At 39.8% G+C, this 26493-nt stretch overlaps 1 protein-coding gene and 1 long non-coding RNA gene across 3 annotated transcripts; one reads left to right on the top strand and one right to left on the bottom strand.

Moving 5' to 3' along the window:
• Positions 1–6518: 6518 nt before the first annotated feature.
• On the bottom strand, positions 6519–14778 carry LOC106610819 (uncharacterized). 2 transcript variants are annotated; one of them, XR_001329987.2, is made up of 5 exons: positions 14593–14778; positions 13566–13713; positions 13192–13300; positions 12770–12928; positions 6519–6816 (listed from the first exon to the last, which is right to left on the bottom strand). It is a non-coding gene; the product is annotated as an uncharacterized lncRNA (long non-coding RNA). The 2 variants fall into 2 exon arrangements; XR_001329988.2 differs by lacking the exon at positions 12770–12928 and having other exon boundaries at positions 14593–14776.
• Positions 14779–14809: 31 nt separating this feature from the next.
• On the top strand, positions 14810–19662 carry LOC106610799 (paired box protein Pax-1). The gene is made up of 5 exons (XM_014210387.2): positions 14810–15095; positions 15534–16160; positions 17122–17255; positions 17575–17782; positions 18971–19662. The coding sequence occupies exons 1-5, from the start codon at positions 15092–15094 to the stop codon at positions 19063–19065; spliced, it is 1068 nt and encodes a 355-aa protein (XP_014065862.2). The 5' UTR covers positions 14810–15091; the 3' UTR covers positions 19066–19662.
• The last annotated feature ends 6831 nt before the right edge of the window (positions 19663–26493 follow it).

Below are 26493 nucleotides of genomic sequence, written 5' to 3'. Positions count from 1 at the left end.
TACCCATTTCATTACACAGCACAAAATGAAACAGATTAAAATGATTCTCTTTAATGTAGACTACTTTGTCAAAAGAACGCATCTTGTCCGCTGCACCCCGCGGTCAGTAAGTGGGAGTACAGAACGCAGCTAATCTGCGACTACACCACCTATAGGTTTTGTAAATGAATCACACAGAGCTCTCAGCTTTGTCCAGTGCTTAATATAAAGACTTTTCAGGAACAGCAAGCACAACAGGCTCCTGGTACAGCAGTTGAAGGTTAGGATGTGTTTGGAACAGGTGTGCAAACCTAGAGAACCTCTGTTGTCATACAGGTTGTCACGTGCTTTCAACCACAGCTCACCTCCTCTCCTGTCTTATCTGTTCTATCCCGTAGCATTCACTTATATAGCCAACAGAGGCATCATGGCAGTTTGTGTTTTTTCTCGTTTCAAACATTCAAAAATGTCCCACCGGTATTCTCTTATTGCCCTGTCCATCTATTAGGACATACTGTATATGCTCTGCTTTTGGACATTTCACAATGAGGTAAACTGAACAGCCTCTCACTGCTGATGGGGTAAAGTGGTGGTGTGTGGCTGTATGTTTAGAAGGGGATTTCTAATCACACTGCACTGTGCAGGGGATAACTCAATTATAGCACATGCAGATTATCTTAATTTGATCACTCTGTTGTCACTGAATTTCCCTGAGCTGCAGGGAATGCAGATGAGCTTCGTGATTTACAAATATTCACTGAAAACCTGCACTAACACACATTGATATTAGTATTGCACATTCCATATAGCCTAAATTTGACCAGTTTACATCCTAACCACCAATCAAGCAACATTATGGACTAAACGTTCAAATCCTGTTGCTGCAGGATTATTTTGATGCGATAATACGGGTCAAATTAAGATGGTATATCTGTCATTCTAAAGTAGTGATTTCTGCAGTATGCACCCTCCATCTACTTGTGTGTTGGGTGTGTGTGTATGTTTGTGTTTTTTCTTGGCCAGCAAGTCCAGGCTTGGATGCAGTCCTGTCTGTCCCTACTCTATGCAAACATGTCAGGCATTTCCCCACTTGTATGAGTGAGTTACGGTCCCCCATTTTGGAAGGTTAAAAATAAGACTTAATTAATCATGTGTGCACTGTATTTCAAATACTATGAAATTAAATCTTGGATTCTGCAATTGTTCAAGTGTTACTTAAGTTTAAGTGTTAAAGTAAGTGTTATTCAACTGTTATTTTCTAGAATGCAAAATACGTTTTTTAATGAGTAGTAAATTCTAAAAAATCTCAACTGACTGTAAGATTCAGCTGGTTCCACATTCAATACTGATTTGAATACCCAGGGCTAGGATTACTGAACATAGTTGAGGTTCAAATTCATGTTGATTCTGCATTTATGTGACACTACACTTTGTGAATGTGGGATGTCTAGTTGACTAATCCATGTGTGTCTGGACAAACAGGTCTCCTTTGTACAGACACTGGACTTAACTTATGCAGCTTTCAACAAATCACTGAAATGACAGACGACTACCAGTATGAATACATATGCATTTCAGGAAGTCAGTGGCTCTCTTATGAGAAACGTGGAAGTGAGGCGCTGGCGGGAATACACTGAGAACACCCAAAACAAACCCACTTCTAGGACCAACTGGCATGCACACCATGTTAGAAATAAGGGAATGTATTTATGGGTGTCTGGCAGCGGTTCACTGAGGTCCACACAGATACAACAAGGCTGCCTGGATGCCAGTGCCTTGCCTCCTGATCATATTAGATTTCACATCCACCCACAGCAACTAAGCGCTGGATTCAATCCGTATCGCTGAAGTATCGTGAACGATCTGCGTGAAAACGTAAAGGTAATTTACAAATGAGCCGACATATGCAACATTTAATGTGAATGCAGTCTCCACGAACGTGGGGAAATGGCCTTTAAATTTAAATCGAGCTGTAATGCGTATCTTCCGTGATATTGGGCGATACGGATTGAATCCAGCCCTAAAGCCTGTACGGGAGACGATTGGTCCTCATCTTGAGCCACTAATTTAAAGGTGACTCTCCGGGGTTCAGACCACTCTTGTGTCCATGATCAACAGATCAAAAGGGCTTGTGTTTTTCTGCTTTCCACTTTAAAAGAAATGAAATCCAATGATGTGAAACTAATTACAGGTAAGTGAAATGCTGTTGCATTCAGTGGTATAAGTACATGATAACAATATTCAAAAATTAACCATACATAAATTATCTGGTCAGATGTAATTTACTGTAATTACTCTTCTCCTCTTCATCTCCAGAGTAAACAAGAATGATAAAGTCAGCTACAGAAACTTAAACCACACTTAAACCAAACCTGAAGTTTTATGCAACTGTTTTCATTTTGGAGTGCATGATATAACAACTCAAAGATGCTGAACCTACATTGCTGAAATCTATATTTTTACCATCCCTACAGATATCAATCCTATTGTTAAAGTTGTTTCAGACGAAGGTCAACACATGGAACAAAAGTGGTTAGCTTTTTCCATCCCTAATATAACAAAATCAAGATGGCTATACCAAACATAAGTCTTTAAAACACATACACACATGTGCACACACACACACAGTATAGAGACAATGTTCTGCTCTGTTGTGACATCAAAACTCACTCTGTCTTTTGGATTCCAATGTCAGGACTTCACTATTATGCTGCTGGTAACACTGACAGATTTTGAGCTTGGCTTTTGGCGGAAGACACACGGTTCTCATAAACCCATTAATCTTGAAAGGAGCAACTGTCAGAAAACATACACTTCCCCTATCCCTGACATAGAAAAGGTCCGTCCAAGGCCTTGATTTTTGGTTTGCCGGAAAATGATATCACACTGCCTCTCGATAGCAGGCCTTGAATGTCCCAGAGCACACTTTTCTGGGCTGGCCCTGCCACAGCATTCTTGTATGAACAAGGACAGCACACACTAACCCTAACAAAGGTGAAAGAACAACACTACACATACACATATTATGAACTTATAAATCTGAGGGGTACAGCTCAATGGGGATTCTCCATGCTCTGAGTTGCTCTCAAAAAGCCCAATCCATGGTTGTTGCAGGTTATAAAATAGGTGGGCATGACTTCAAAGTTTCTGTCCCTTCAAGCCTGTGCTGTGTAAAATCATACTGGAAAATACTTCACATGAAAACATCAGAGGAAAGGTGCAATGAATTAAAAATAAAATGTCATTACTATACAACTCTAGGGTCAATAACGTTTGTCCTTATCAGATTTTTTAATACTACAAATCACATTTTATTGTCAAATGCTTCATAACGAAAAGATGTAGAAAAGGTGTAGAGAAATACTCACTTACCCACAATGCAGAGGAAAAAAAGTACATAATGAGTAATGATAACTTGACGGGGTACTTACAAGTACAGAGTCGATGTGCAGGGGTACGAGGTAATTGACATAGATACAGTGCATTCGGAAAGTTATCAGACCCCTTCCCTTTTCCACATTTTGTTATGTTACAGCCTTATTCTTAAATTGATAAAATGTTTTTTTCCCCTCATCAATCACACAATACCCCATACAGACGAGCGAAAACCGGTTTGTAGAAATGTTTGCAAATGTATTAAAAATAAAAACGGAAATACATTCTTCACATGAGTATTCAGACCCTTTGCTATGAGACTCGAAATTGAGCTCAGGTGCATCCTGTTTCTATTGATCATCCTTCAGATGTTTCTACAAATTGATTGGAGTCCACCTGTGGTCAAATCTATTGATTGGACATGATTTGGAAAGGCACTCACCTGTCTATACAAGGTTTCACAGCTGACAGTGCATGTCAGAGCAAAAACCAAGCCATGAGGTCAAAGGAATTCTCTGTAGAGCTCCGAGACAGGATGATGTCGAGGCACAGATCTGGGGAAGGGTACCAAAAAATGTCTGCAGCATTGAAGGTCACCAAGAACACAATGGCCTCCATCATTATTAAATGGAAGAAGTTTGGAACTGGCCACCCGGCCAAACTGAGCAATCGGGGAGAAGGGCCTTGATCAGGGAGAACCCGATGGTCACTCTGACAGAGCTCCAGAGTTCCCCTGTGGAGATGGGAGAACCTTCCAGAAGGACAACCATCTCTGCAGCACTCCACCAATCAGGCCATTGTGGTAGATTGGCCAGACTCTACAAGATTCTCTGGTCTAAAGAAACCAAGGTTGAACTCTTTGGCCTGAATGCCAAGCGTCACGTCTGGAGGAAACCTGCACCATCCCTACGGTGAAGCATGGTGGTGGCAGATGAACGGAGCCAAGTACAGAGAGATCCTTGATGAAAACCTGCTCCAGATCGCTCAGGACCTCAGACTGGGGTGAAAGTTCACCTTCCAACAGAACAATGACCCTAAGCACACAGTGGCTTCGGGGCAAGTCTTTAAATATCCTTGAGTTTACCTTGAACTCGATCAAACATCTCTGGAGAGACCTGAAAATAGCTACGCAGCGACGTTCCCCATTCAACCTGATAGAGCTTGAGAGTTTCTGCAGAGAAGAATGGGAGAAACTCACCAAATACAGGTGTGCCAAGTTTGTAGCGTCATACCCAAGAAGACTCGAGGCTGTAATCACTGCCAAAGGTGCTTCAACTTAGTACTGAGTAAAGGTCTGAATACTTACAGTAACATTCAAAAGTTCGGACACACCTACTCATTTCAGGGTTTTTCTTTATTTTACTCTTTTCTACATGATTTTCCAGATTGACTGACCTTCATGTCTTAAAGTAATTATGATGTCATTTCTCTTTGCTTATTTGAGCTGTTCTTACCATAATATGTACTTGGTCTTTTACCAAATAGGGCTATCTTCTGCATGCCACCCTTACCTTGTCACAACACAACTGATTGGCTGAAACGCATTAAGAAGGAAAGAAATTACACAAATATATTTTTAACAAGGCTCACCTGTTAATTGAAATGCATTCCAGGTGACGACCTCATGAAGCTCGTTGAGAGAATGCCAAGAGTGTGCAAAGCTGTCATCAAGGCAAAGGGTTGCTACTTTGAAGAATCTAATTTGTTTAACACTTGTTTGGTTACTACATGATTCCATATGTGTTATGCCATAGTTTTAATGTCTTCACTATTTATCTACAATGTAAAAAATAAAGAAAAACTTGAACGAGTAAGTGTGTCCAAACTTTTGACTGGTACTGTATGTAAAAGGGATATTTCTAAAAACCTGTTTTTGCGTTGTCATTACGGGGTATGTTGTGTAGATTGATGAGAGGGGAAAAAACGATTGAATCCATTTTAGAGTAACACGGAACCCAAGCCGCCTGCGCGCGTGCGCCATCGTTCGCCATCGTGCATAAATTTATTTTGTCCCCCTACACCAAACGCGATCACGACACGCAGGTTTAAATATCAAAACAAACTCTGAACCAATGACATTAATTTGGGGACAGGTCGAAAAGCATTAAACATTTATGGAAATTTAGCTTGCACTTGCTAGCTAATTTGTCCTATTTAGCTAGCTTGCTGTTGCTATCTAATTTGTCCTGGGATATAAACATTAAGTTATTTTACCTGAAATGCACAAGGTCCTCTACTCCGACAATTAATCCACACATAAAACGGTCAACTGAATCGTTTCTAGTCATCTCTCCTCCTTCCAGGCTTTTTCATCGTTTAACTTATATGGTGATTGGCATCTAAACTTTCATAGTATTACCACGACAACCGGCAACAGTTCGTCTTTCAATCACCCACGTGGGTATAACCAATGAGGAGATGGCACATGGGTACCTGCTTCTATAAACCAATGAGGAGATGGGAGAGGCAGGACTTGCAGCGCGATCTGCGTCAGAAATAGGAATGGCAACGCAGACGCTCGCGAGCAGTGTGAATAACATGGATTTCTAAATTGATTTTGCAACGCTCGCGCACGCGACGCAAGCAGTGTAGTCAGGGTATAAGGCTATAACATAACAAAATGTTGAAAAAGTCAAGTGGTTTGAATACTTTCTGAATGCACTGTATGTACAAATTGGTAGGGATAAAGTGTCTCGGCAACAAGATAGATAGATAATAAACAGTACCACTTGCCATGCCGTAGCATAGAGAACAGTCTATAGTATACTATAAGGTGTCATGTATTTATAAAGAAAAAAGAAAAGAAGTCAATGCAATACTACATCTTCAGTATGTAATCCAGAATTGTTCCATATCATGGGACGAGATCCAAGTAGACCAAACATGAGTCAGTAGCCTTCTTTGGAGTTTGAAGTGTTCCACTAAATTGATAGCAGACTGAGAGAACACCACTCAAACCCGGCCATGCCACACTGCCAACAACCAACAATGGAATGCCAACGGCGTCACAGATTATAAAACCTGTAGTTGAAACATTACAACACAAATACCTAAGAAGGCTCTCCAACGTCATATGCAAACATTATCAAGCCAATTAAAACAATTGCATTGATCCAATTAGGATTAATATCTGGGTAACATGCCTTATAAACAATACACAGATGTAGCCAAATAAAGCTTTATTAGAAGACTTAATCAAGAATACAGAATAGATTTAGTCACAGAATCACACAAAGCCAAAATATTATTAAAGGAATACATGAGTATGTGATCACTTCATATTGAGTGTTTCTAATGAATTCCTGTACTTTTGCAACACAAACCCATGGAACTATATCAGTTTATAATTCCGGAGGCAGTCATCATCTGATAGCCCATGCTCTGGTCTCATCTGGTCTATCTCGTATGTAGAGGCAGTTCTAGTACAGGTAGTATTCGGATGCATTCTGTCCAGGAAGTAATCTAATAATCAAGAGAAACACAAATAGGGCAAACATTATGATTATCTTCATTCACATTACTAGTTTAAAAAAACACACCCTACCTGATTCAACAATCTGACCATCCTCCCTCAGCCATTGCATTCATACACACTGTATCTGTGTGATCCCTTACACGTCTTTGCAGTTATTGCATTCCGTTATTGCTAATGAGTTTCATGCTAGATGAGGTTTGAGAGAGGATCATGTTTGTCTTGGTTAACCCCTACGTCAGATGTTACACACAGGCGTGTCTCATTATGATCCTCTGAGATAATATTTCCATATGGACAAATTGAATTTGTGGTCACTGATTACTGTGTTTTTATCTTTATAGAGGACACTGTTCCATTCTCTCCAGATATGCCTCTCCTTGCGTGTATTACAGTAAGCCTTCATCTATTAAAGCAGTGAATGCTTTGTGGGACTCAACTATCTGTGAGTAATGAAAATAGCTGCTTTATGGTTGTGTTTACCAGATATGCCTCGCTGATGGGTACGTGAGAGGAGTGTATAGGGTGTGGGGGGGGGGGGGCAACAAGTCTAAATAGACAGAGATCAAACTGGGAATGTTAACAATCACCCTGTTCATATTTTCTGACGACATTTTATTGGATCACAGCACAATAAATAAAAAAAATGACCTATTTTATATTTTCCTTGATATATTTCCATGCTTAATGAAAGCCAGATTTGTCCCCAATATTTAGCAACACTGCAATGGATTTCAAGCGCAGCCAACACTATAGAATATAAACAATGAAGCATGTTATGGATTCCCAGTGCAGCCAACAATATAGAATATAAACAATGAAGCATGTTATGGATTTCAAGTGCAGCCAACACTATAGAATATAAACAATGAAGCATGTTATGGATTTCAAGTGCAGCCAACACTATAGAATATAAACAATGAAGCATGTTACGGATTTCAAGTGCAGCCAACACTATAGAATATAAACAATGAAGCATGTTACAGATTTCAAGTGCAGCCAACACTATAGAATATAAACAATGAAGCTCTACCTCAACTAACCTGTGCCCCCACACATTGACACCTGTATATAGGCTCACTACTGTTCTTTTATTGTTTCTCTTTAATTATTAGTTATTTTCATGTTTTATTTAAATTTGTTTTTTTTTTTTTAGTTGTTTTACTTTAGTTTTTTTGTAAATACTTTCTTAACAGTTATTTTTCTTAAAGCTGCGTTGTTGGTTAAGGGCTTGTAAGTAAGCGTTTCACTCTAAGGTCTACCTACACCTGTTGTATTCGGTGCATGTGACTAATAGTTGGTCTCTTATTGGTGCCATAGGAAACAAACACACACAACCACATGCACACACACACACACACACACACACACACACACACACACACACACACACACACACACACACACACACACACACACACACACACACACACACAAATATCCAGCACTTACCAGCCATCTCTGCCAACAATGTCCATTTATTCCAGTAATGGAAATACAACATGAAGTAGAGCCATTTTAGTCCACAGCCATTCATTCTGTGCTACATTGTGAAGAATATTTATTTGGGGACAAAATATGTTTTTTTCTCTGCATAAAAGCTTGGTTTCTGAGATGGAGGAGTACTGTACAAATCTAATGTATTTGCCCGAGTGGGTTTTTGGATTGCTGCACATACAGCCTAGAAATCAAAAGGGATGCATATTCCTACACGGCTAGACAAGGCTCCCTCCCCATGTAACAATTAGACTCCCCTCTGCACACGGGACGTGTTTCGAAAAGGTCACAAGCAATTACCCAACCTGATAAAAGCTGGCATGTCTCACACGGCACTGCACACTCTCATTAGGCCTGTACTGCAGCCTAGAGTGGGTCTCTGGGCCATAAAATCCTTGTGCTGCTCCCTGCCTTCCAACCCTCCTCTAATAGGTCTGCACCCACCAGCTTTAGCAGCACAAGGGAAACTACACATCACCTCTGGATCAGATATGAGGGGAAAGGAGTACTGGCAAACACTGTGAGAGGATGAGGGCCCACTGTGCGTTACAGTGCTTACTCAAAACCTGACAAGGGAAGAACAGGGTTTTTCCCCAATCATAAAGACAGGCTTCATTTGTATGGATTTTTTAAAAGATCGAATTAATAGAAATAAAAGAGTATGATTATTATGTGTATCCATGAATATAGTCATACTCATGAACGATATAGGTTCATATAGGTCCCATACAGATTCAAGCCAAAGAGGAGATAAAGGCATGGGAGGAGTCTCTAAACTGCAATAGGCAACAGAGATCCTTTATTGATGTGATCCATGCACAGGATACCTTGCTCTCAGGGCCGATTCCAAACAGAATACTTGTGGGCTTATCGAAATTGAATTTTAGTACACCCAGTTTTACACTCTCTGGCCCATGTCGATCCTAGTGTGCTAGATGCACTCAGTGTGGATCCCCGTCTAACACTTTCCAAACTGATGTATGAGATCACAAAACTCACAAACACTCAATCAAAACCGGAGGCACAACGGGTCTTCAATAAAACACCATGGCCCATCAAGTAGAAAAATCCATTTGAAACCTTAACTAATAGACAATACTGTATATCGTTATACATCTGCCTTTTCAACGTCTGAAGGCCAAACACATGGGGACGATTTTCCGCTAGTAATTCATAAGAAAATGTTCAAAATGTGTATCATGCTATTAACAGTTTATTTAAATCGAGCATCCTATTATATTAAAAATATAATTTATATAAATATCACACACACACACACTTATTCACGTACCTCCAGGCCACGCACGCACACACACACACACACACACACACACACACACACACACACACACACACACACACACACACACACACACACACACACACACACACACACATTCAAATAAATAAAATGTCAATTTCAAAAGGCACAATGCAATGGAGAAATTGGTATTAGGCTAATATGTAATATTGCTAACTAAAAATGCCCGATAAGCTATAGTGAATGAAGTTGTGGGTAAGTGCAATTCATTATTAAACAGTCGTTTTGCATATGTTTCGTCGGGGTCAGTCATTTCACTAAAGAAGAAAGAAAAGTAATTTAATTAACGTATGAACTAGCCTCCGCTATATGAAAACTAAACATCTAAAAAGTCCTTCATTCACGGATAAGATCATGCACACTTGAAGAGAGGATTCCTTAACGTCACTTGAAACCAAGATCAATCAATACTGAAGGACTGGGTCTGTGCACCTGCAATCTTCAACGGTGTTCAAGTACAAGTTAAAACAAGCGACGGATATCCACCCAAATGTGTTTGCACCTCTCTATCATTGAAAACTATGAATAAACATTTTTAAACAATGTATCAATTCATGGGGAGATGAGGCATGTGTTGACAGTAAACCATAGGCTAGAAAAATTTGATTTCGTTTAATGGCCAAATATCAATCGATGAAATAGGCAACTTTTGGAAAGATTTTTAACCGAAATATAATCGAAAATGCAACTTAACCAAATGTAAGTGGGCTAGCTGCGAAATCGAAATTTCATGCAAAATCGAAAACTGATCTAAAATAAAATTGAGAAATCAGACGAGTTTATTCAGAATTGCTGGTGCATCGTGGAGGGGAGTGATCAGTAAAAAAAAACGATGCATTATCGTTTATTAAGCATAGGCTTATCTATTGAGCAGAATATGCTCTCAGAAGGCTCAGAATATGGGCTCAGAATATGGGCTGGCAGCGAGAATATGCCTAAGTAGTTAAATACCGGACTACCGTAAGACCTAAAGCCTAAAACAAGGCTATATGATGTCATTTAAGACGATGGTGAATACCTACAGTAACGTGTGAAATATACTTAGCCTGCAGTGTTCACAAGACGCAACTAAGGTTACAAAGGTCTCCGCTTCAGCTAAACATACTTAGAAGCCTAATGTGTGCACGGCGTTTAATGCACAAGGCATTGAGAACACCACCCAAAGGCCCTACATGTACAGTGACGAAACCGCCAGTTTGCCGAAAACGACAGCCTCCTTGCAACACACCCAGTGATGCGGTGGTGATGTGTGTGCCAAACTAAAGCAGACCAGCCTCCTGCGTCATGGGTTGTAACCACAGAGGTGACATAAGACGAGAGATGGACACCTGTTGGGACCCAGGTCAGTGGCGGTTCTAGACCATTTCAACTGGGGGGGCAAAGCTGGGGCCAGTTGTACTGTTAGAGGGGCCAGTTACATTAGACGTTATTGTTGTCATATCGTTTTCTTCACTGCATTAGCAGGCAAAAGACCATGTTCATAATCATCATCGTTGCCACTGTCTAATAACGGATGTAAAAAAAAGAATGATAGCAAAAATGTGTTATGTAAAAATTATTTCATCCTCCACATTTAGGGGGGACACAAGCCCCCTCCCCCCCAGAACCGCTAGTGACCGAGGTCCGCGCGCACGCTGGCCTTTCTCCAGCCGCCTTTCTCCAGCACAACTGGAGAATGTGCTGGTTTGAGGCGCTCGAGACGAGGATATAGCCCATACAGAAACACATTTTTTTTTAGAAACTATTCGATCAAACTAGTAATGGAAAAGCATAACTTTTTGGTGTCAGTTCATATTTTTGTTGGCGTGATGCCAGTCATTAATGATTGAAATGATGCATACAGATTGAACTGAGACATATCTAGCTCTTCCTGGAAATCAAACATGAGAGACAAGAGATGTTTTGGGCTGATTCATTATCTAAAATGTATTCTATTTCAAGTCTGTTACAAAGTGAGAATATCTTTCAACCGTTACAAAAACGACATTTAATTCATGCAAATGTTCATCGATTCACAACGGCCATTTAGGGAACTTCATAACCGTTTTATTTGGTTTTGTCACGTGACTTTTGCAGAGCCACAGTTGAACACAGCCTTCCAACTTTTACAGCAGGAGGTCATTCTTCTCCCAAACATGTATTTAGGCACTTTTTATCAGGAAAATGCACAAAAAAAAGAGTCCATAGACCTAGAAAGACTTCAGTCAATTTTGAGGGCCTTTATGTACATAATGCATTATTGAAAGTGTTAAAACTATTGTGCAATAGGTTAGCGAGTATAGGCGTATATAGTGTAGATGTCTGTACATTTTACTGATACAATCGTACAGCCTAAAATAATATTACTCCGCAGTCCCTTTATAAAAGTCATAATTATCCTTTTCAATTGACCATCATCTAGTACGCAAATATGCAACAATTTTGAAGATTAGTTTTGCATATACCTTTCTCTACAGAGATAATTAAAATATTATAAGTAATTGGCCTTTGAATGACGAAAGCACAAACTCGAAAATGTTCAACTAATTATAGGCTACAGAAATAACCAAATGTAAATCATATGTTATTAAACTTCCATGTAGCCTATTGCTTATATCACACTATACACGTTACATTGTTTCTGAATTTTCCAGAAAAAAAGGAAGATGAATGTAAAAAAAATTATGTAAACCTACTTGACCAAATATCTAACGGTGCTAATAGTAATAAATAATTATAAATTAATTTTAAAAGCTATGGATAAAAGTTGAATTAGCTTGTTGACATTATATAATATTGCCTGTTAACAACATATTTTCAGCGTCAAAGTGCAGACGTTTAAACGATTATCTTCTCAGACATGCCTTCATAAAGACACAATGCAAAACTCGAATGAAAATAAATATACTTTGTCATTTGGTTATTGATGAACGTCGACCCATTGATTTGTAATTTGCCCTGTAGGTTTAGTAAGCGGCACAATCAGCTCTGCACCAGATAGGCCCACCAGTTTTACCGTGCCTCCAAAATAAAAGATGTACTCGCAATACATTCGAATACAGCTCGTATTTAAACTTAAACTATTTCACGTTGTCGTTCTTGTCAAAAGCGTTTCTGAAAAATATATTTGAAACATGCATTTATACCTGACACATCACGACATGTTTGTGTTCCAGTGGACCTCTTAGCCAAATACTCTGCACAGTTGTGGCAGTATGTTGGAATCTGTTAAAACTAGATGAGTTTGCATCCGAGGTGTAATTCCTACTCTTTCCAGATGAGGGATGAGTTTCTGTTGGGCAGTCCTAGGGATTTATAAAATAGTTTTTAACATAATTCCACAGAATCAAAGCAAAAGCCTGTCAATAAGCTAAAACCAAACAGATAGACCTAATGTAGTTCTGTCGCGTATCACTTCATCAAGATAGTCAATAAATGATGCTAATTTCATTGACAAACATTACATTTTGCATTGTATGCATTATGTTTGATTTCCTATTTCTAGCAGACAACCTGGAGAGCAGTGAGCATCACTATCGCACTAACTGTACTTTCACTGTAACCGTACCATAATGAGCGATCGCCCTCTCCTCTTATTTCGCCTCCATCCAAGGTTGCTGTGGTGACCCAACCTGATGTTTTCCATGTGTCTCGATCCCTTTAAGACCTGTAGTGAACTGGCCAAGAAAGAGGGGATAGTGACACTGCACCTTGTTACGGTTGGGCCGACTGTTAACTTTTACTACTGACATTTTGCAAGCTTATAAACGATACTTTTTTAACTTCCACAGGAAACACAGAGAACATGCTGTGATAATGCTAGCCTCTGGAATTCAGTCAATACCCTATAGTCTGGGAGCATTACAAGCCACAAAGGTATCGATTACATGAGTCCTATAGCATGTTTGATGCTAAGGATGGAGGTGTAAAAAAAGGGCTTACCAGTTAGTGAGTCCCTTGGTCTGGGTTGTAATCGAAACTTCATGTGACACTATTCTATTAGCCCACGGTCTGCTCGTTCTGGCGTCTAATGGCTCGCGGATCAAATCATGGGCTTCAGCTCAGCTCCCAGGTGTGACGCACGGGCGGTCTGTTTGTGCCCGCAATGCCAAAAAACAGACAAATGTAAACATATGGTGGTATTGTAAAGCATCATGGAAAATATATTAGTAATTAAAGACAATTGTAATAGCATAATAATAGGTATTACAATATAAATACATTGGGGTTGCAGGTAGCCTAGTGGTTAGAGCGTTGGAATAGTCACCAAAAGGATGTAAGATCTAATCCCTGAGCTGACAAGGTAAAAATAAAATAATAATAATACAAATCAGTCGTTCTGCCCCTGAACAAGGCAGTTAACCCACGGTTCCTAAGCCGTCATTGAAAATGAGAATTTGTTCTTAACTGACTTGCCTAGTTAAATAAAACAATAAATATTTCTAATCAAAATGGCGTTGGCAAATGTTGGGGGAATTGATAGTGTAAGAAAATGGATGGTATGAAAATGTATCAAAGTTGATGACGTTACACGATTCTGAAACATGATGTTTTAATGAAAAAAAAAGAAACAAGACTTAGTAGCTGTATTTGTAAATCAAACGTCATAGAAATATATCATTTCTATCCCATTCCAATATTCTTTGCAATTGCACTTTACGCACGAGCCTATACATGTGCTAATACATTTCGTCCACACCTATAACAGGTTTATAACAGCACATGTGTAAGTGATCTCTGATCTTGACCTAAAGAGTTCTTAGGTTCACAGGTTGTTTGGAGAAATAAGGAAATGTAAGGAAATGTATCCAGCTGATACATGGAGGGCTGGATACGATTCTAATGGTGCTCTGATCAAAATATATAGGCTTCACTGCATGCTATATTTCCAAGTGTCACAAACTATTATAAACACAATTAACATTAGCGGAAGTGCCTTTTTGAAGTCCATCCAAAAGCACAAGCTCACCTCATTTGAAAAAATCTCTTCCATGGTTTACAATAGTCACTCCATCTTTTCTATTTAGCCTACCAATGCATCAAGTTGGATAAACGTTTTCCCTCAGACACTTCCCCCTATGTAAAACACCCAGAGGTTGAATTGAGCAAACCGGATGGTGCATGTGTGTAACAGCCTTTCCACAGTCAGGACGGCCAATGAAATCATACCAGAGCTCCAACGTAACTGGCAAAATTGACGTGGAGGGACGCGTCAAATGAATCCCAGCAAACTTCAGCCTCCGGTATAACTCAAATTTGCCTTTATCGGATTAAGATCACTTCAGTGCCATTGTACCGAGTAGTTTCTCTCAAAGCACTGTGACAGAAGAGTGGAAAGAACATCGGGAGGAGACTTTTTAGAAGTCCCATTTGTTCTTTAACTTTTTGCTTCCTTCGTGCAGAAGGGAGAACCACCGCATTCAGCCATTGAGGGGCAACTATTTCAAAGCATCTCGAACCACAGGCAAATGGGTAAGCTTGCGTTAACATCTGCATGCTCAGTGAAAGATAGCTTATGGAAGCATAACCGTGCTTAACACGCCTGCATAACGCCAGAAATAACCATACAGTTGATTTCGGGGTGTAGGTAAAGTGGACAGACGCATCCCTTTCCAGAACGAATGGAAAGATATGCCAATGTAAAATATTCCTAATCTGGGAGTTCATATTCAATGGTTGATTAAATGGATAGTTCATGTAAAGGTCATGACATAAAACTTAAAAAGTGTAAAAAAGTATCTCTACGATCCAAGGTAAGTTAGATATGTCTTCCTGCTGTGAATAGCAATAACAACTTGCATTAGCACGCATTGTCCATGGTTCAATTTACTGTAAGTATGGAGAGCATGAAAATAGTTTTGTCTGCTTTTCGTGATAGTTGAATATGTCCATGTATCTTCATCCCTGCAGAGCAAACCTATGGGGAGGTGAATCAGTTAGGTGGTGTATTCGTCAATGGACGACCGCTGCCCAACGCCATACGACTCCGGATAGTAGAGTTGGCCCAGCTCGGAATCAGACCCTGCGATATCAGTAGGCAACTTCGTGTCTCTCATGGCTGTGTGAGCAAGATACTAGCACGATACAATGAAACGGGTTCCATTTTACCCGGTGCCATCGGGGGGAGCAAACCACGGGTTACCACACCGAATGTGGTGAAGAACATAAGGGATTACAAACTAGGTGACCCGGGGATCTTTGCCTGGGAGATCCGGGACAGGCTTCTCGCAGACGGAGTTTGTGACAAATACAACGTGCCCTCAGTCAGCTCCATTAGCCGGATTTTACGGAACAAGATTGGAAATCTTTCCCAGCCGAACCAGTATGAGAGCAGCAAGCAAGCCCCCACACAGGCCGGCCTCTCTTACAACCACATATACCCCTATTCATACCCCAACGCTATGTCACCCAATGGCAAAATGGGTAGCGGTCCCGGAGTACCCGTGACGGCCGGACATGTAAGCATATCAAGGGCCTGGCCATCAGCGCACACTGTCACCAACATTCTGGGTATCAGGGCCTTCATGGATCATCAAGGTGTGTAATATTGAATCTATTTTCCAGACAAATGATTGCGTGCTGATCTGAATGGCACCATGCACACACGGTTATAACCCATTTTCCAATAATTATCCAAGTACATTTGGGGTCACTGGTTCGAGCTATTTGAAGTGCTGTTCGGTTTATTACTCATTCCATGATGAATTGATTTATACATCCTGTTTTGACGTTAGTTCATCAGGGAGGAAATTTGCACTATAAATCTTTGTAGGCCTTGGTTTGGTGCCTCACAAGGAAAACAACTTACTCTGTAGGTCTACTCACTCGTGCCTGTAGGCAAACACCTTGCTTAGGCTAGGATACTTATTAAAGCCTCCTCGTTCCCCGTGGGACCTAAGGTCAATATAAGGTCCTACTCGTCATGTTTTTAGTGATGTGTTGCCTCGAGGCCCCAGATGGATTGTTAGCCATGGCATTGATGCAGTTCTGCCATAAAATAAACGAATTAAGTTAGCAAGTAGCCTAGCATGTAGCCAATTTTGAAAGGGCATAGTTGTGACACATTCTTTAGAACGACGAGATATAATAATATATCATTTTATGTGACATTGACAATTTATGCTAGATATGAACGTGTGATAGCCTTGTTGCATTTATCCCATTTCCTATAGATTCCTGACCAACCCTATATAAACTTCTGGATTCAGAAAGAAAAACAACAGCCTTGCTTGGATTCGCACAATTTGGCACACTATTCCTCTCTTTAAAACATATTGTTTTGAAAGTATTTTAAGAAATATATCCGATATAACGTACAATATTAAGTAGAACATGTCATTTAGGTCCCGTTTAATGTTTTAGAGTCACTAAGGTTAGGCTACTGTGTTTATATTGGATCATTCGATAGGCCTGGTGATGAATAGGCCTATCTGATCAACAGTAGATCAGAGACATTTTGATCCGACATGAAAAGTGCAATTTGCTGTTTCCTAATCAGCTATTGCTGGAGCAGAGGGATATCCACCGAAAATGGAGGACTGGAGCAGTGTCAACAGAGCCACGTTTCCCTCTGCTCATGCAGTCAACGGAATTGACAAATCAGCCATTGATGCGGACATAAAATATGCACAGGTAAAACAACAAGGACTCCAATGAACGCAGAAGAAGACTAGCTGCGTCCTATATCAACAGAGAGACCGGACTCGAAGTGTAATATAGTGTGTATTGAAAGGAATTAGTCTGTTTAATAAAATATTGTTATTCTCAAGTTGTTTCAATTTCCCCCCCCCCAATTTTTTTTTTTCAAAGCAGATGAATATAGATTAATATAATTTGGGTTGAATGATATATAGGCCTACACACTTAGGTTATGTCATAGATGTGAAAATGTTTCGTTCTGGGAAACCTAAATCTGACATTTTCTGTGTTTGTTTGTATTTTTTTGTTGCAGCCTTCATCAACATTATCCAGTTATGTCCCAGCGTGTGCCTACTCATCTTCGAACCAGTACGGCGTTTATAGTGGGCCAGGTAGCTATGTGACCCCTGGACACCATTGGCAGTCCCAGAACTCGAGTTTGTCCCTCCCAAGCAGCGGTATGACGATGCACGGGGGAGACATACACTCTTCAATGGCGTTCAAACATCCATCGCGAGAAGGTAGGCGATATCTTAGTTTGATAGTGTTCGGTTCTGATCACAACTGCGATAACGTAGTTTTAGCGTAATTTGAAAATCACTGGCAGCTAACTCGTTTCCCTTAAATTGTCCTTAATCTACGGAAAAATGAATCGTTATTTTAAATTCAAAAACAGAGTGTAAAATACAAATGAAGTTAATCTTTTGTTATTTTTCTTTTCTTTATATAGCCTATTCACCCCCAACCCCCTCCCCCCTCCACTCCACACACACACACTTTCACACGTTTATTAGGATACGATTAATCTAGCAGCAGTTGTCTAATTGTGGAAATTAAGTTATGTTACTGTCAAGCCTCTCAATATGTATCATGGAGTACGAATAATGGGAGACTCAAATCTAGAAATCTAGGGTATTAGTGTAAAAGCAATGTTGGCCTACATTTGGGTCTCGAAATTATAGCAGCCTAAAATATTGATGTAGCTACAATAGCCTTAATGACGCGGACCTATAGTAAATATATATCGATGTCAGATAAATAGGAAATATTTTAGGCTGAGATAGGCCTAAAATATGTCCTGAAATAAGTGATCTCGATTGAATGATCTGGGCCCTTATACAGGTATTCTAGTTATGCTTCGATTAAAACGTTTCCTTATCCTTTTTATATTTATATTTTAATTTCAAATTAATTTATGAAGATAATCAAAGTGTTCTAAAAGGTTTGTTATTAGCCTACATTTACAGATGATATGACGTTGACGAAAATTATGCATATGCGTGGATAAATTCAAATGAATCGAGGTGTGAACCCGAGAATTTGAACGTTATATTGCAGCTTGCGATAAATGTTGTCAGTAAATTCATGAAAAGTGGAGGCCTAAAATGTAATGTCATGTGAAGGTTACAAAATAAACATAATAATTGCGTCAAATAATGTATGGATAATTAAAACATGGTGTCAAATGAATAGCCTTATAGCCTAAAATTGACTATTAATAATATTATTATTATAATTATTATTTATAATCTATTTTCTATTTAAATGTTGCATGCATGGTGTAGTCTTACTTTCAGGTATGTAGGATTTAGGCCTTAAGAGAAAACAATTTCGTTTTTTAATAAATATTGCCATTCTTTCTGAGTTTTGCTGAAGTAAAGAGTAATGGCTTGTGTGCTATGCAAACGTCTTCTGTTTATGTTCCGCAGGAGACAGAAAGCCCACCAGTCCACTAAGCAAGCAGCAGCAGCACGAGGCGTTGAGCAGTGTACATGGACTCAATCTCCCTACCTCCTCCTCTTAAGCCAGGGAGCTCGTGCCGCAAACCGAGGACTCAGAACTTACAATTGGCCTATGTAACGAGCTGCAGACCCTGCCTTACCTAATTGAATGCATTTCAAGAATTCAAACAGTAAGTGGAAGCACTATTTATGATTTGTTTGCCAAAGTGTTAAATATTGAATGGGTCCTTATAGCCTGACGCATATGCATACAAATGTAGCCAACCATAGATGACCTACAGTCGATATGTGGCCTTACGAATGTAAACTTATGAGGACTAATGTCCTCATGTAGTGGAGGTGGCGGTTAGTGGTTTTGTCATCTTTTCATTGAAATAACCTACTTCATGTATATTTCTGTAAAATACAGGATTTAAATGGAATAATGTCTGTCATTGATTTTTCATTTTGCTATAGTCTAAATAAGGGGTCGCATTGACAATCGAACTGTATCCTGTATACGCAAAACATTATATTTTCTTGATTGGTTTCAAATCTGGTTTCTGCATACAAACTCAACGATGTGAACAAAGTGATAAATTGTAAATGTAAAATAACTGCAAAAGCTTTAATTATATATTTTTATAAATCCATTGTAAATATTCTAAATAAAGGCATTATAAAAGAACTGCTCCCGTCATGAATGAACATGCCAAATACATACTGCAAAACATTTTTCTAAGTCATATGTGTTTGACAAGCGATTTAATGCTCAGATATGATTTCGCTGGGTGCCACAGAACAGTAAAAAGTTGTTGAACGTAGCAATTAGATTTCGATAGGCAGCAAGATGGCCAAAATCGATATGCGAAGTTATCGGTATGAGTGAAATCACTGCAGATAGCATCATGCTGGGCCAACGTGTGGGTGCTAATTCTTTTCCCCCCTCATGGACGCCTTGCTTCTGTGTTAATGGAGCTTACTGCATTCGGCGCCTCCAGTGATGGTATCTTGGCTCCTTCTGGATACTTGCCATGAGGCAAATCAAATAACCGATCAAGTGCATGTTATTTTGCAATAGAGGCTGGGGCTGGGATCACACACACACACACACACACACACACACACACACACACACACACACACACACACACACACACACACACACACACACACACACACACACACACACACACACACACACACACACACACACACACACACACACACACACTTAAGGGATGATGTGATAATTTAAACACTGCATTGCATTACATTACCTACAAACAATGAGGATATACTTTGCACATTGTGGAATAACAGTGAAATTATATGCCCTAGATTTGGGCAAATCGTTGCTTATATGTTGGTTGCGTGGTGTTCCGTATGACATTTTCATTAGGGATACTGTGCTTTCACCACCTGCCCTTCAAAGGTCTGTGCACGGGCCGTTGTAGATTATTGACCATGTCCACACGACTAGGACCAGCCCAACCTCCAGCCCAACCTCACATTCACATCGTGCATATATGCAGCCCCAGCCCAGCCCAGCCCAGCCAGCCTAGGACGGATGGCTCCGAAGGATTTGCATGCTCTGAAACTAACAATCAGCATATTTATTACGTCCACAAAAGTATTTATAATTCCAGGCCCAACAACTCATCCAAAAGTCAGTGCGTCTCCCTGGAGGCAACTATTGATTCACATGTTGTGCGCGTCATGGGCTACAGACATCCCATAAACTGCACATTCCAATTCACAAAGTAAAATACACATCGCAATTAGCCTACATAGTCTGTATTTGTCATGCATCTCGAATTCGATTAGTTACATTTAAAACTAAATGCAAACATTGTCTAGACTATAAAGGGCGGTCATTTTAGGAGACGAGATACTTCGACCAACAATCAAAATGGGATAGGTCTTTAATTTTGGAAATTGTTTATGTTAAATGTTGCAAAACAATATGCATAAACGTAACGTCGCACAGTGAAACATGTATTTTATGAGGACACTAACGATTTGGTCATCCTAATCCGTCAGTTAGGCTATTAGTGTAATTAAGGTCTGTGCAAAACAATATTGGTGTAGCGCTCTGTAATAATGTACTTTAAAAACTGAATGAAGAACATACATGATAAATATAATCAAAATACATCAAAGATATAATAGTATTTCATAGAATTTATTCCATCTATCGAATTCAAGCAACATGGGGAAAGTAGCGGGTCCATAAGAAATGCAGGTGCCCCTGCAGGCTATGCCAGTGAATAGATTTTTTCTGCAACAATAATAAGATCAATCTCTTTACAAATAATGCAACTTCAGAATCCTTACAAATATGGGGTATTGGGTTTACTGAGTTTTACACATTCAAACACTTACACTGCGCTGCCACAAAGTGAAAAAGCGAGGAAACCCATGTCTTGAAAACCAGTTTAAATTACTTTCATTTGATTTTAAATGGGTCGTCAAAATACGTCTTTCCAGAGCTTAGTTGAGGAAAATTACTTCAGATAAGAGACTTTTATAGGGCCGAATTTTACATGGCCCAGACTACAGTCCAGAGATAGATAGGGATCACCATTAGGCCTAATCCACCTGACCAGCGATCTCCTGCATCTGTTGACAGGGTTTCCAGTTACGCAAATCAACCCCAGAGAACTCTCGATGAGAGAGGACCAATCAATGACCAAGTGTGTTGCTAAGGTGAAAAGGAATTTCCATGTGTATTTCCATGTTTGTCTGATCAAGAACAATTGACAATTGTTAATTCTGACAACCAATGCCATCCCAATTCTATTACATTTTTACATTTGAGTCATTTAGCAGACACTCTCATCCAGAGCAACTTACAGTAGTGAATGCATACATTTTATCATACTGGCCCCTTATGGGAATCAAACCCACAACCCTGGCATTGCAAACACCATGCTCTACCAACTGAGCTACACTATGTTGTGTGTGAGTGTGTGTGTGTGTGTGTGTGTGAGAGAGAGAGAGAGAGAGAGAGAGAGAGAGAGAGAGAGAGAGAGAGAGAGAGAGAGAGAGAGAGAGAGAGAGAGAGAGAGAGAGAGAGAGAGAAACATTGACTTAATCAAGTACATCTAACCTTGATATTTCATTTTTGTATTCTTCAAAGTGTTGAACAAGTTCCATACAAACCATCTTTCTCTCTTAAAATTCTCTTAATGTTATGTGAACACTGTAAGTGACATTCAGCTGCTTTTCAGTGCCAGAAAACACATCTACCAACTTCTGCTGCTTCAATGTAAGACTTGTGTTTAGGTTTTTACCTTTTACTGTAATAGGGTTGCAGCAAATGTAAAGTGAGTGTTACCATTATTCCTCTGATTTCATTAAGAGGGATTCCATCTCAAATCTAGTCTCTTGCCCATAAGATTTAAATCAGACCATGGTTTATCTTAGTTCTAAGACTGTTCACAGGCTTCTGAAACTCCATTTCTCTATTGTACGAAAACATAGTTTAGCTGTTAAAAAAAAAATCTAAGAATATCACAAACTCAGACTATCAAATTCAAAGGTGAAGCATCAACTACTTATGCATTCACATAGCAGAGGATTGATAATTCCCCATCTACAGGCTTTTGACCAAGTATCTGGAAAGACTCCCTAAGCTCTATTTTAGAAGGGTTAAAATCCTTACTCCTATCCTGCGAAGCCCACAGTGACTCGGCATATCCAAACTTTAAGATGGCCCCCCAGTACAAATGCTCAATGACTGGAGTCCCTCTTGTTTTCCTGGCTGCCACTTGGGGTTCAGAAAACACTCCCTCATGGTGGCTGGGTTACTTCCTGCGGGACCTGTCGTCATCAATCAGTGGCCAGAGTGATGCCCCTCCCACCACACCACTCTCTGGACATCTGTACCACCAGAGCAACAGGTGGGAGGCTTTCTGCTGGTCATTTCTCAGGTCAAAAATATGACCCATGAAGATGTGGAACATGTATATTTTGACCAAGCTATATGAACGTATACCTCTTTGGGTATTTTATATCTGATTTACAGTTGGTTCTACAGTTATTGGAGAAAAAATATATAGCCCTCTATTTTTAAACAAGTTATTGTACATTTAGAGGACTTTCTAGCGCAAAGGCAGAGAGTTAAAAAAAAAATATATAGAAATGTGGGCAGCGGATGCACCAAAAAGTGCCATCTCTTTGAACCTGAAGAGCCTAAGTATATACTATTCTGCTACTTAATGTTGTAAAGACTCTCTAGTGTGACAAGCTTTAAAAGACAAAAGTTAGTACGCAGGGAAGACTCAAAATCCTTGATACTAATGGGTCTGAAATTAGGCCATGTGCGTAATCCAAGCAATGGCACTCACTTCTGTGACTAGAATGATCCATCAGTGTCTTGTGTGTATATAGGACAGATTGAGATTGCTTTGTACAGACAAGAGCTCAATGTATGCACTTGACACTCATCTGGGTATGATTTAGGACTTCTACATTATCACAATGTTTTGAAGGGGGAAACTACCCTGGGCAGGCCAAAATACGCTTAACGCAGTGTACAGTACCTTTGTGTGTACTACCATTCAGCAAGACAGAGAGCATCTCAGGACGAATGACAGAAAACCAGACAGAGATAGCTCCTGAAAAAGGGCAGAGGATGATACATGAGAAACCGTCTGTGGAGAGTGGGAATTTGGCAACTGTTTGCTGTCTAGACGTCCATACACCTTCTTTTCTATGTGACAGACATGCAGCACATAATGTACAGAACTTAACGAGACTACAAAAATATAGCCGTTTGTAAACTCGGATTAAATTCCTGAAAATTAGAAAACACAAAACCAATGGTTCCCTAATTATGAAAAACATCGATGACTTCTTTTCCACTGTCTGTCTGTGCTGTCTGTCCCGTCCACATGATTTCCACCGGAGGCTGTAGTCCAGAGAGAGGATGATAAATGCCTCCCTCCCATGTTCTGACTTTCTCTGCCAGCTCACCACATCAACCAGGCGCTCTGAAAGCAAAAGGGACAGAGACACGATGATGACATTTGGCTCTTCAAATGAAAACGTATCATTTCACGTATGCTCGGACTGGCTCTCTGGGGGATTCCGGGGCTGTTTTGGTCCGCAGGACGAGACAGCAGCAAAGGGAATGAAGAAATAAGAGCAATAACCACAGGCTCTCTTTGAATTGCCGAGCCTCAGTTCTGATTATTACATACAGGAGACGAAAGCCGCATGAAATTCTGTTTGCGTACGCAATTAAAATAGTTCCCTTTTTAGGACACGGCGGAGAATAGTTTTGCAAACCAGAATTACGCTTGCCATTCCTGTGCTGTATTAGTGTTGGATATGCAAATATAGCAACAGACTGTCTTGTGTCATGTGTCCAAAGGGAGACACAGAACATCACTAAAGAATATGCATGCCTCCTGAGGGAAAATATAGACTTCAGTGATTGTGTCAGCAGTTTTAAATGTCATAAATGTACAGTGTATGTGCTGTGAGAGGAGCTCTCTGGGCAGTATAAGAGAGACACTGACAGGGTCCAGCAGGATTCCCTGTAATTTGTGGAGACTATAGAACGAATGTTCTGCCCATCTGTGACTTATTTAACTGTGCTGAAATACAGTATATACTTTGCTTAATGCTGCCACATACATGCCAAGCGTTACCAGCGAGCTGTGTGGCATCAGATTTAAAGGCTGCTGTCAAACTTCATTTTTGGCTCAAATTCTTATGAGGTGATAATAGGAAGATGACTCTACTCAGAAAAAATGCATGAGTGGTTAGCCACTGTACTGTTTGTCGGTTTGAGCAGGAAAATGTATTTGCATGTGAACCACGTTTGCTGCATCTACAGAAATGAGACATTATTAAGTGCATCACGTTGGTATTTGAAGAAGCATGATCAGAAAGGCAACTAGTGACGAGCGTCAACATCAGAAAAAAGGTCTGCAACCACAATATTGATTCGATGTATTTTTTTTTACTGACAGTAAAGACAATAGCATGAAGGCATCAAACAGCTGGATGAACTTCATGTTCCTCTTTCGGACAATGACACCTATGGTTCCCACAAACAACCACGATGTAATAAAACCGACAAAAGTGTAGAAGGTTTATGAAGACGTCATACAGGTATACTTTGTTTAAGTATGTTAAAGGGTATAGTCACAGACATGGTGTTGAATTGATGCTTGCGTTCCAGTCAAAAGCAGCCAACAACAAAGGCATATTGCATGTACAGTCGCTAGTGAAAGTCTACACACCCACTTCCAGTTTTCACACTTTGCTGCCTTTTGCTGCCTTATAATGTTATCTCAAAAGGGAATACATTGGATTTCCTTCCTACCGATTTACACAACCTACTCCATATTTCCAAAGTTAAAGAAAAATTATAGAACATTTTTCAAATTAATAATACATATATAAAAAAACGAAGATATCTGCATGTAGTATTGTATTGTATATCTGTGATGCATTATTGACATGTGTGTGTCTGTTCCGGGAGCGCGCAGACGAACGCACCTGTCGATCGTTACCCTTAACGAGCCCACAATTAAGAACCTTCATAGGAGACGCTAATGACCCTGACGAAGGCCAAAACATTTGCGTATCGGCCTACCCCTGAATGAAATAAATAATACAACGTATTTATTGCGTATGTCTTCACACCCCAGAGATAATACTTGGTGGAAGCACCTTTGGCAGCAATTACAGCTGTGAATGGTTTTGAATACGATTCTACTAACTTCGGATAACTCTTAGGGCAACATTTATCCATTGTTTTTGTCAAAAATGGATCAAGTTCATTAAATTTGGTTGGGCGTCATTGATCGATAGCAATATAAGCATTTCACTACACCTGCCGGTGACAAGCATACCCATAACATGATGCTGCCACCACAATACAGAGGGTTTCACTCTGTGTTGTGTTGTATTGGATTAGGCCAAAAAAGTGCATTTCTTTGTTGTGTTGTCTTTCATTATTACTTAGCGGCCTTGTTGCAAACAGAAAGGATGATTTGGAGTGGATTTTTTTACACAGGCTTCATTCTTTTCACGTTGTCATACAGGACAGTAATGTGGAGTGAATGCAATGTTGTTGATCCTCTGTATTTTTTTTATATTGTGGTGGCAGCATCATGTTATGGGTATGCTTGTCACCAGCAGGGACTGAGGAGTTTGTCAGGATCAAAATAAATATGAAAGGAGCAAAGCCCAGGTAAAAGGTCCTCTGAAAACCTAACCCTAGGATATAGTTTTATTTTTCAACGGGACAATTACATAAATGTTCATGCCAAAGACACACAAGAATAGCTTTCCAAGAGGTGTTGAGTGTTCCTGAGTGGTCCAGTCTCAGCACTGACGTAAATTTGCTTGAAAAATCAAAGACAAGGTTTAAATATTGCTGTCCATCAATGACTACCAACCAAATTTAATGAGCTTGAGCAATTTTTTACAAAAACATTGGATAAATGTTGCCCTAAGAGTTGTTAGTAGAATCTTTTTCAAAATGATTC

The sequence above is a fragment of the Salmo salar genome, chromosome ssa09 (assembly GCF_905237065.1).
Source record: "Salmo salar chromosome ssa09, Ssal_v3.1, whole genome shotgun sequence".
Classification (NCBI taxonomy): Eukaryota; Metazoa; Chordata; class Actinopteri; order Salmoniformes; family Salmonidae; genus Salmo; species Salmo salar.
Note: the sequence above shows the minus strand (reverse complement) of the source record. Positions and strands in the feature narration are given on the sequence as shown.